The sequence below is a fragment of the Stenella coeruleoalba genome (assembly GCF_951394435.1).
Source record: "Stenella coeruleoalba genome assembly, chromosome: 4".
NCBI classification, from domain to species: domain Eukaryota; kingdom Metazoa; phylum Chordata; class Mammalia; order Artiodactyla; family Delphinidae; genus Stenella; species Stenella coeruleoalba.
The window spans coordinates 131191489-131203809 of NC_137149.1; the positions used below are offsets into that span (position 1 = coordinate 131191489).

The 12321-nt window shown below is 38.6% G+C and overlaps 1 protein-coding gene across 11 annotated transcripts in view; it reads right to left on the reverse strand.

Moving 5' to 3' along the window:
• The window catches only part of BANK1 (B cell scaffold protein with ankyrin repeats 1), a 417427-nt gene that overhangs the window by 306793 nt on the left and 98313 nt on the right, over nucleotides 1–12321 (reverse strand). For 4 of the 11 annotated variants that reach the window (XM_079920994.1, XM_079920993.1, XM_079920992.1 and 1 more), the window contains exon 1: nucleotides 6641–7018. The exons of 6 other annotated variants lie outside the window; for them this stretch is intronic. In XM_079920994.1, the coding sequence (XP_079777120.1) occupies nucleotides 6641–6710 (70 nt within the window). In that variant the 5' untranslated portion in view covers nucleotides 6711–7018. One more of the 11 variants, XM_079920989.1, reaches the window with a different exon arrangement.

Here is a 12321-nt window from a genome sequence, read left to right on the forward strand (position 1 = left end):
AGAAGAAGAATAGCCTTTCATGTGATCTTCTAAAAACCAAAATCTAGTGATGTCATGCTTCTGTTTTAAAACTCTTCAATAGCTACTCATTATATTTACTTAGGGAACTTTGCTCACAGATTTATGTAATTTAGTTTCCGTTTACTTTTCCAGCTTCTTCTTCTGCAACTCTCCCCGTGGCTCATTATAAGACTGTGAATGTACCCTTGTCAAAACCTGAAAATCTTTTATCATTCTGAGCCTAATTCCTTCATCTACATCACTACACTTAATTGATCACACCTGAACTTCTTTAATTTGTGCCTATCTCCCCAGTTTGGTAAGAGCACACTGAATTTAATCTTGTTTTCCAAGATGATCATTAACCCCATTATTAACATATCATCTGTAACCTAATGAGGATACTAAACTTTCTACTCTATTACTAAAAAAAAAATCTTAATCAAGGACCAATCTCTGAAGTACAATGCTGATTACACTGCTTCAGATTGATATTAATCCGCTGACAGTGTGTATAAAGTTTTCACAATTGCCTGTCAGTGATGCTATTTTTCATCATATGCCGGGGGATTGCGATAATAGTCAGTAAATTATGCTGCTTTTGTATCTTCTCTTCCTTTTTTACCAAGATAAATGTCATAAGCATCCTCTCTGTGTGCCTCAATTTCAATACATTCTAAAAATTTGTCAGAAACAGTATGCTGTAAATTTTTCAGATAAATAAAAACAGAATTAACAAAACAAAAAGTCTATTGCTAAATTTTATAATTAACGTAATTCTGTAACTATAGTACATAATGCAAAACTCTAGACTTCTTAACAGTGCTTAATTCTTATATTAACCTTTGAATGAAGTATTTCCTCACCAACTATAGAGACTTCAAGTTTAGAGACAAAAATAGCTGCATGCAGTTTCTTCAAATATCAACAATAAAGCTAGAAAACTCCAAATATTCTTATCTAGAGGAACACAAGACTTACTCATAAGGCACCCTACTTTCAGCACATAAAAGGAATAGACCTAATTCTCAGATTGTTTTAACTTTCAATGGAAGATGCATAGAAGACATCACTTGAACAATAATAACAACTTTCTAAAAGAGAAGAAGCTTCTGTGAACAGGAGTGGCAGTGTTTGAGAAATGAAGTTAGTCTAACCCAAACTCTTTTTTTTCCTCCAAAGAAGAGACGCTCATTCAAATTAGTCCATGTAAAGAGAAGGTCATTGCAAGGACGCCACAGGCATTTCATGAACAGACAATATCAGAACAAGGGCAGCTGGGTCTTACTTGGTCTGGAAATGGGAAGTCAGAAACTAAAACTCCTCTCTTTGTCTTTCAGTGCTCCTTAATTCTCTCTTCTCGTCTTCTTTCTAATTATCCACCTTGCACATGAGTCAACTAGCTGTCAGCCTCTACTGTGTATCATCACACATCGACCTTCCCCTGACAACAGTCTCATTATCTCTTGTTTGAAAGAAGGGCTTGGTTGACTGCAACAAACCTTTAAATGTGTGTGCCAGACAACACACATCACTGGTCATGAAGCAGTCCACGGACTGGCTGCCTTTGAATCAAGTGCCTATTCTTGGCCAAAGTAACTGTTTCTGGAATCTGGGCTGTTCATGGTTCTACCCATTTTACATAGGTATGGATGGACAGGATATGATAAAGGAAGGGTCCTCTGGTCTACAGAGAAGTGCCTGGAGTAGTGAAAGTTCTAAACTCTTACTGAAAAGTAATGAGGAAATTAAGGAAATTATCTCCTTAATTGAAATCAAAGTAGATTTTTGCTTCAGTTTTATCTCACTCACTTTCCCAACTGTGACCCAATGGTTCAGGAATTGTATTAAAACTGTAGTTGTCTCCTGAGATTTTTTAATTACATGGGTCTACTAAATCTAAATAAAATGTGATTGGCCAATGTAGAAAATGTATAAATTTTAGGGATTCTTCATACAGTCACAAGAAATACGCTACAACAGTGGTCCCCCAACCTTTTTGGCACCAGGGACCGGTTTCGTGGAAGGCAATTTTTCCGCTGGCTGGGCGGGGGGCAGGGTGGTCCAGGCGGTAATGCGAGCGATGGGGAGCGGCAGTGAAGTGTCCCCTTGCTCCCCTCCTGCTGTGCGGCCCAGTTCCTAACAGGCTGCGGACCACTAACGGTCCACGGCCTGGGGGTTGGGGAGCCCTGCTCTACAATGTGTCATTCCAGTTCCATGATTTTATAGAATCCTACCACTTTGATATGATTTGTTTCTCCATATCTTTGATGTTGGTGCTTCACCCTCCACCCCAAACCCTAAAACAAAATTACACGTTTTTTTAGGAAATGAAAGAACACAATGAATTATTAAATGTTTTCATATGATTATATGGAACAATATAACTTCTTGTCCAAAGTAGGTGCTAATCCTCTGATGCTCTCAACTGTCAAGGTAATGTGATATCTATATGATATGAATTCCAAGTAGAAACGTAATAAATGGTAGCTATTAAAAGAAGGCCAAAATTTCACGTGGTCTGACACTATGTTTTCTTCTGAAAGTTAGACATGATCCTAAGGATAAATTCAAACAAAAAGGGAATGAGGATATTGATCCCAACCAAAGGATGAAGTTTACACCTCAGGGTAGATCATGACCAAACGAAATCAGGCAAATGAAATTCCAAGTCAGGAACTGTTCTTACACTTTTCAGTATGTCTTCCTTATAAAATGGAACACATAAATCATGAAGCAATGAGAATTACTAATATGGAAAAGAGGTACAGGAGCTTAAAAGAAAGGAAAATATGGCACATGCTTAATATGATAAAACAAAACTTATTTTAATAAACTGGAGCAAAGAAAATCTTATAAAAGACCACAAGGCAATGATGAATTACTTCTCATGATTACAAAGGGAAGTGGTCTTTCTGGATTATCTCAATTTGGAGCACTTGGAAGCAACAATGATAAAGTGGTAAAGGTCTAAAAGGCTCATTATTTTTCTCTGAGTCAAAAGTAAATACAGGAGGGTGTAAGTCCATACAATATCTGTTATTTTCACCACCTGGACTATTTCAGTGTCTGCAGTAAAACTTAGATACCATTCTTTACATTTAAAATAGGAAAGAATTACAAGGCCATATAATAACTTATTTTTAAATAATAACTTCCAGAATGTTTGTCCTTCCTATTCTTATTTCATAGTTGTCTCCAAAATTACTATAAGATATTCTATAATTTATAAAGAAAGTAATAAAATAGCAACTGTAACTTAGATGATCGGGCAAAAGCCATTTAAATTCTCAAAACATGTGGTTTACATTTGGCAGGAATGATATTCTTTACATTGGATTTTTTTTAACCCAACAGTAAATATTTTGGTAAAATAGATCTTCCATCTTCTTATAATTTGATGAAGTATCCCACAATTTTATGTTTGATGCTTATTTTTTTCACATACATTTATTTTTTTTTAATTGGGTCACAACTGGTACTCTGTGATATGGGGAAATAAAACACACTCTCATTTTGTCCTCTTAAATTCCCGCTTTATTCTTTCCTGTAACTGCCCTAGTTTAAACCCTTTTAATCCATCTATCCTTAGTTATTCTCATTGTGGATTCCTTCTTTTTCTCCTCTCAGAACTATTGACCACACTATTTCCCCAAGATTATGACAATATCTTACTACAGAAGTCACACTCCCAAATTTTTTTAGTGTGGGAATTTGATGGCTTCATTCTTTTAAGTTTTTCCCCAAGTCACCATGAGGCAGCTTCTCAATAAGAACTCTATCTTTTACATGTAAATATGACACTACTGACCAACGACCAAGGAAGTAAAACTAACACGTATCAAGCAATTACTCTTTGCTATGGCACCCTGAAAAGCACTTCACATGCATTTTCTCCTTTAATCCTCAGAAACATTCTTTCAAATAAATGTTGCTTTGTACCCACTTTTGCTTTTTTAATGGACCATTTGGGATAATGACAGATTGATTGATTTATCCAAGATCGCAAAGCAGATATGCAATGAAGCTGGACTGAAGCAGTCTGAGCCCAGAGGCCATCATAAGTAGGGTATGATCACCTAAAGCACATGTTCAGATACATGTGGCAAGAAAGGTCCCTCTGCTACCCCAAGTACGACGCCCAGTATGCTGTTGTGTACGCCTGAAATCCTAAGCAAGTAAATATTACAGAATTATCCCATATTAAAGTAAAAAGGCCCTGAGAGAGCTACCTCTCTTCAAAATCTCAGCATAAGTAAGCTTATCTCAGAACCTTTCTCGCTGGTCTGAAGAAAGCAAGTTTTACCAGCCACTAGAGTTAAATAGGGTATTTCCCTGGTAGGAGAAATCTACCTTGTTGGCTATGTTGGAAGACTGTAGTTAAGAGTAAAGAGCTTCAAATCTGCAAGAACTTTAGGACACAAAGGAAAGACCCAGACAAACCATGTTTCTCACAAGCAAAGATGCAGTCCATCAGACCACAGTTTTCAGAATGTTAATGTTCAACGTTTAGAAAGTTAACATATTAAAATGTGAGACAGGACAGATGCTTTCTGCTTTTAACCTAACAACTGATCTCTCTCTTCATCAGAGGCATCAAATAATAAAAAATACAAAAACTATGGGGTAGGGAGCAATCTGTGCTTTAATAAACAGTCCTTATTGAAGGTAGCAGTTTAAATTTAAACATTAGTTTTGGAATAAAACAAGGAAGGAACTTCTCTTTTGGACATTAGTGGACAGTATCTAGTTAAACATAAAGCCAGAAAATAAAGTCTAAGCGGAATTTTCACCACTGTGCACCATTTTCACACTGTCTTAGTTCTGGGTATCGTATCTTTTCTGCTTCCATTAAAGGACAAGTTGGACACTCAAAGATTTCTCTGATGGCAGTAAACACAAGATATTGTCATTACAAATACACAATACACCTAATGCTAGACATATAATCTTCATAGGCATGAAACTGTATTTACCACTTTAAACTGTGTTTGTCCATTTTACACTCATATCACTACACAAGTCTTGGGGGTGGGCAGGTAAAGATTGTTGGTGAAATGATGAACAGGATCTTCAAATAGTTATTGGTTATGGGACTGTGGGCAAATCACTCCCTGAGTCTCAGTTTTCGCATGTCTAAAATGAGGCAGTTGGACTAACTGACCCTTAATGTGTCACATTAAGCCAAAGTCTAAGATGCTGTGGAGACACTTGCCCAAAGCAGACACAGAGGTCACACGGAAAGCTATCCATTTTTTAAAAAAGGATTAATCAGAAATAGTTCTTTTAGAATACTCTTCATATCTAGGAATGGCATGGGTTAATAACAAAAAGATAGCTCAGTATAAGAAAAGTGTCATTACCTGAGCCAGACGAGGAGACAAATGAAGCAAGTAATAAATACCATATTGGAAGGACCAAAGGAGATGGGGGGAAACGCATGGGAGGAACAGGGCTACTCAGGATGAGACAAAAGTTGGTTCACATCACTCCAGCATTATTCACAATGGCAAATACCTCAAAGTATTACTTGAGTATTAAGTAAAATAATAGTCATGTTCTGGCTAAAGTGCTCCATCTAGAAGTTTGAAACAAATTGTAGCTGATTCTATTTAACTAAATTGTTCAGTTGAAATTACAAAAGAGCTAACCTACTCAAGGTTCAAAAGACAAGGCTGGTTTATTTACTGAACCAAGCACAGATGCAGTCCATCAGACCACAGTTTTCAGAATAATGTTTAACATTTAGAAAGTTAACATATTAAGATATAATTCCTTTCTTGCCATTTCCATTGCCACAAATACTCCCATTTTAACTGAAAAACAGTCTTTTAAAATTTATATATGAAAAAAAACACTTGCCAAGAGAAACAGCTAAAGCCATAATTTCATTACTTAACAAAATGCTAATAAACTATGAGAAACTCCATTCAGCAAATTAATAGAATTTCACTCAGATTTTCTTATCGCACATCTCAGTGTGAACATCTCCAGGAATCTTAATATCCAAGTGAAGCCTCTTCTTTTTAATTTTCAAAACTGAACACTTTTTATAATCAGTGTACAATTCACAAATGCATTTGACATACTTCAAAAAGGAATGAAAACAAGTGCCTTAACTTCTGTTTGACCCATAAATGCATTTATGTATTCAACCGAACGGACTGCTTTTCCTTTCAACAAGTTAAGAAAACCTGTGTTTCGAGGAGTTTTTACAGAAAGTAACCTGTCTGATTAGTAGGTCACAGGCCAAATTTACCGGATTGGATTTTGGGAGACCTGGCAGGTAAACGGGCGATGCTACCAAAGGGCAGGTTTGCCATGTTGACAAAAGTTTTAGGCTGATGAATAACTTTAAAACACGTTCCAAGCTGATTTTAGAAACTAGAGGAGCCTGTCCCGGGTGCTCGGGAAAGTTCCAGCTACTCAGAAGCTGCGGCACCGGCGGTGCCACGCCGCCCAGATTCAAGGAGCGCTCCCACCGCGTCGCGTCCCGATTCCCCCGGCAAGGAGCCCGCGACAGAAGCCGGCTGCGCGGCGGAGCGGCAGCCGTGGTCCCGCGGCCTCGAGGCGCACAGTCTCCGCGGAACCCCGGGGCGGGCTGGCCTCCTTCCGGCCGCCCGGCCGCGCGCACACCCACCTCGGGGCGCTGGGCCGCCTGCGGGCCATTCCCGACTCCCGCCCGCCCGGCCCGGCGCTGCTGGCAGCATCGCGGCTGCTGAAGCCCGGGCGCCTGGACAGGAGCCCGCCGAGCCCGGCCTCTCCCGGTCTGAGGTTCTCCGCGAGCTGGTCTCCGGGCCCCCGACCGTCCTCAGCCCGCTTCCACCGCGGCGGCTGCGGCCGAGGTCCCGGAAACGCAGCCCCGGGGCGCGGGCCTCAGGGCGAGGGCTCGCCACGCTGGGCGCCCCGCGGAAGTGAAACTGCTCAAGGGCTTGCTCGGGCCTTCTTTTTAGGACGCTTTGGTTTCTCCTAACACTCTCTGGTCCTGTTCCCGCCTCATCTTTTCACTCAGGACATTTTTTGAGCTAGGCTACCTGTTCCTGTAGCCCTTCTTGTCCCATTCAAGGGCTTCCACGATGCTTCCACTTCCAGGAACAGGGATACCAGAAGTAGACACTTGCTGGAAAAGGGAACTAAGAGATATAGACATACAGATATGGATGTATCAGTAAAGGTATAAAGATGTACATGTAGATACGTAGTTGGTTTTTTTGTTTGTTTGGAGGGTTTTTTGGGTTGGTTCACTGTTTGTTTCTGATATTGCATTTTGCCCAGAAATTTTAAGCTAGAGCCATAAATTTTAAAATAATTTTTAAATCCTAAAAATTTATTTCCTATTCCTGCTCCAAGTCAGAACCGGCCTAGTAAAAAAAATAATAAGTTATGGATCTAAATAGGTCCTTTGTTTGTTTGCTTTAAAGACTGTGAAATACTCAAGAGTTTCCCCCAGAGCCTTAAAATAAATGTCCCTTGTTCTCTCAAGGATCTCTAAATTACTAATTTACGTTCTGATGTTAAAAATATTTTTGAAGATCAATTTGAAGTTTTGGTAATCGTTCACGCCTAAATGTCCCTCTCCCTCTTTTTAGAAAAAAAACCTAAAGGAGGGAGGCTTGTGTAGCAATTATTTATCTCACAAAGTCTTTTTTAGAAAATCAACTGTCAAAGTATCAAAATGTTAAACTTTTCTTTCACATAATTGTACTTTTTTACATTTTATACCATAATGAAGTAAACTTGGAGAAATGTCAGCAAATTTTGAAAACTATTATAGGTATCTTTATCCGTTTTCCAATTGTTCCTTTAACCTCATTATTAACTTTAAGTTGATTTCCTGTATTTGAAATAATGGAGCAAAAGATATTATCTAATTTATGAAATAATATCATATTGACAAGTTTACTGTCTTCTACAAATGCCTGTTTACCAACAGACCGCAGTACAATAAGGTAAAGACAGAGGGTTTGGATTGCAGGGTGCATATAAACTCTTGGTCAAGAGTTCCAGGAATTCAGTTCTGAGGAAAGCATAAGTCGTCTTAAACCAATCCACTGGGGAGACAATGCCCTAAGTGATGTATCTTCTTCACAAAAGATACTGTGACAAAGATTTTTGTTTTGTTTTGTTTTGGTTTTTTTCGCGGTTGCGGCCTCTCCCGTTGCAGAGCACAGGCTCCGGACGCGCAGGTCAGCGGCCATGGCTCACGGGCCCAGCCGCTCCACGGCATGTGGGATCTTCCCGGACCAGGGCACAAACCCGTGTCCCCTGCATCGGCAGGCGGACTCTCAACCACTGCGCCACCAGGGAAGCCCTGACAAAGATTTTGAGGAGAAAGTGATATACACATTCCAGCTCCCGCTCCCCTGTTAAGTGTCCACATCTTCAAAGGCATCCCAGTTTGTTCTACGAAATACACAATGCTCATTCCTCCTCCCCCCAGCACACAAAGATTTGCAAAGAAGGATAGTCTTTAGATAGCAAACTGTATCTGTCACATGTCTGAAGAACCCCGGACTGGAAGTCAGAAGGCTGCGGATGTCATCTTGACTCTCCACCTCACTATCTGGGCAACCGGGGCAATTCTCAGTATTTCTGAGCCTTGCATAATCTCAGCTAAATGAGGAAATTGGAATAATTATATTCGAGTCTCTGCCAGCTATACAATTTTATGACGCTGTCTCCTCTAATACACATAGAAGACTTACAGTACATAGGATAATTAAGTATGTTTTCAGATGCTCACTTCCACAATTTATATCCATGTGATCCTGGTAAAATAAAAACAAAAATGTGTTTAAAATTATGGGCTGTTTTTTAAAACTACTTCATTGGTTAAGGCTTTGTGCTAGAAAATCTTTAAAAATCTACTAAAGTTCAAAAATTATTATAGGTTTGTTTTTGTTTCAGGTACGGAATGAGAACATAGCTCTTGTTCAAAAGTTATGAGGTAACAGCTTAGCCCCTTTACTTATTCGTTCACTCTTGTTTTATTAATGTTGCTGTTAACAGCTACTCGTTTTAAGTGTTCTATGTGCCAAGCACTATGTAAGTGTTTCACAGTGTTCATGTCATTTGGTTCTCAAAACAATGTGGCTTTAACTATATTTTATAAATGAGGAATCTGGATTTTAAAAGTTTTAAGTGACAGAGCTGGAATTCAATCCCAGATCTGACCCTATAGCCTTCCCTCTTAGTTAGAAGCCTTCTCTTCCTTTTAAGGTCACATAAAGTTATTGCTAAAAATTACATGGACATCATAGGCAAGGTTATACATATACATATCAAAAAATTGCTTTTGTTTTCCTACTCACTTTCCCACAGAGCAAAAATCTCATAGAAATGAGCATCTATCTCCTTAAAAATAGGCATGAACCGTACTCATAGTTCATTACAATACTGGCACTATTGGTTGAGACTATGTAGACATTGTTTTCACAAAGAAAAGAAAATGTGTGGAGATGACACACACAGAGGCCGTGACCTAAGTCTTACATGTATTCTAACTTTGCCTATGCATTTACAAAAAGATATTTTAGAAATGTTTTCACTCATTTTGGTCTTGTTTCTTAGTGTCAAACACAACTTTAGTCACAGTTGACTTTACTTTCCCCCTACTTTCTCCCCTAAGGAAATGATACTGTCTGAAATGCTGGGTTATCTCTTGGTTCACACTTGTTCTCAGGCAAGAGGCACTTAGTAATTCTCACACTGAGATGCTTTTTCAGGCAGAATGCTACCAGCAGTGTGTAATAGCAGGTTTCTGATTTTTCCTCTATTATACAATGACAAAAAATGCTAGCCACAGTTGGTTTCTAGTTTCTCAATATATCAAACTCTTGGATCTATTGATTTTCGTCCCTTGCATTCTTTTTCTCTAGCAGCATACTGACAGCCTCAGTATTATTACTCTACTCGGTAGAAATTATAAGGGTCTCACACGGACGCTATGTTCCAATAACTGGATGTCTGAGGCTGTTTTGACTGTTGCCCTGTTGCAATTGCAGTGGCTGATTTCTTGTGCCCTTGCAGACTGGATGCTTTTGCTAATTCTGCTGGTTTTATTTCTACTTTTAGATTCTGGATCCCTTTAAAGAACAAAACAGGTTCTTTCCTAATGCAGCAAACTATTGTAAAAGTGAAAGAGTACTTTGCTGCTTCATGGCTATTTATTATTGGAGAATTTTCCTCTCGAAGGACATGTCCAGATCTTCAGACACTGAATTATATTATTCTTATAGAGTGTTATTATACATCTTATTTTCTAGTTCAAAACTAGACCAAATACTAGGAAGGTACGAAGGAATTTCTTAGCAATAATACTTTCTTTTTTGTTGTTGCTGGGAGGCTTTCTTCATTTTCTTATCCTTCCTCACATTTAACTGACTTCTTTCATACTAATCTAATTGTGTGATGGGTCCCCTAAAGATGTCCACATATGAATCCCCAGAACCTGTGTATTTATTACCTTACATTCCATGGAAGGTGGAATTAAGTTAAGGATATTGAGATGGGAAGAGTAGCCTGGATTACCCAGGTGAGCCAATGTAATTACACGAGCACTTATAAGATGGAAGCAGGAAAGTCAGAGAAGAGACAGGATGAGGAAGCAGAGATTGGAGTAATGTGCTTTGAATAACGTGAGGAAGGGGCCACAAGCCAAGGAATGTAGGTCTCCTCCACAAGCTGGAAAAGACAAGGAAATAGATTCCCCTACAGAGACTCCAAAAGGAACCAGCTCTGCTGACGCCTGTCTTTAAGCCCAGTGAGACTGATTTTGAACTTCTGACCTCCCAAACTGTAGGATAATAAATTAGTGTTGTTTTAAGCTACTAAGATTGTGGTAGTTTGTTAGAGTAGCAACAGAAAGCTGACACCAACCTACGGCGATAAATTGAGTGTTTGGAGACATTCATTAATAAGGAAAAAATTTTACATTCTTCTAAATGAACATATATTAAAGAATATACAATTCCCTTTAGCATTAATTTGCTAAGTCCCTATGGAATAATATTTCACTGTTAATTGCTGGATATGGTAGCTCTTTGATATGCCTTCCTGCAGGGCTGTTTGCATCATGTACTTCTTTCTTCTCTTGGTTGTGTAGATGTGCTGAATCTTCACTTTTCTGTTCAATTAAAGATGACTTGTGGAACTAATCAAGTTGTTTTCTGCTTGTACCATAGCTGATACCACCACACCCACTGCCGCCCATCCTCACCCCTGCCTGTGCTAACAAGTGAAAGTGAGTTTGCTGGAACGGAGCTTGATTACTATATCTGAACAATACTATAAAATGTTTAAATGTAAAAAAATCTAAAATTCTCTATTTCTCTTTTTGCTTGTTTTGGCTTTCTTTGAGAACTCTGATAATTTGCTTCTGTGTTTACCCTGTAATTATTGATTAGATAAGGTTTTCAGTCCCACTCCGTACCCTACTTATAATGTTTTCCTCAGCACCTAACTCACCACAGGTCTCTCAATAGCTGAACCTGTTAGCTTCAATCTACAGGATTGATAAAAGGAGTCACTGCTCTTCACATTTTCATTATTCACTTATTTATTCATTTATTAAGTCATTCAAAGAGATTTTTGTAAGTGCTTATCATATCCAAGATACAGTGCTGGACACTGGACATACACTGATGAAAAGATACAGCCCTTGCTTCCAAAAACTCTGCCTTCTAGATATTGTGCTTCAGTTTTTGTGGAGAGTTGTATCAGATAAAGTAATACTAAATGGTTCTATAGTAATTGAAAAATACCTTTGGACAACTGGAGGGGTCAAGGATATTCTTGTAAGCAATGTGATTATTGGGGCAGTTTCCGTTATAAATAAATCATAGTAAAGAAACATTGAATTTGGGAGTTTGGAACTAGAAGACAACAACAGGAAGTGGTTTGGAAGCAAATTTCAACAGGAAGAGAAGCAAAGATAATGTTTCAGCCAATGGTGTAACTAGCTATTAGTGTGCTTAGGGCAGGTTCTAATAATTGTGCCCCTTGACACCGTCCAAAAATTAGAAGAGCATATAGAAGGTATTTCCCACATCTACCACACAATTTCAAAAGGCAGTGAATAGCCTGTTAACAGTTTAGAAGAGAAGATAATGCAGACAGTTATTTGAGGGAAGTGAAGTAAGTTTCCTGCTAAAGTCCCTATCATCTTGGATTATGATGTGAAAAGCAAGTCATTGCAATCAATGTCTGAAACACTCATTCAGAGAAGAAAAAGCAGTTAACATAACTGACTCTACAAAGAGCTAAAAAGGGATATCAGAACAGAAAATGGCATTTTATGGTGAGAATTCTCACTAAAAAATT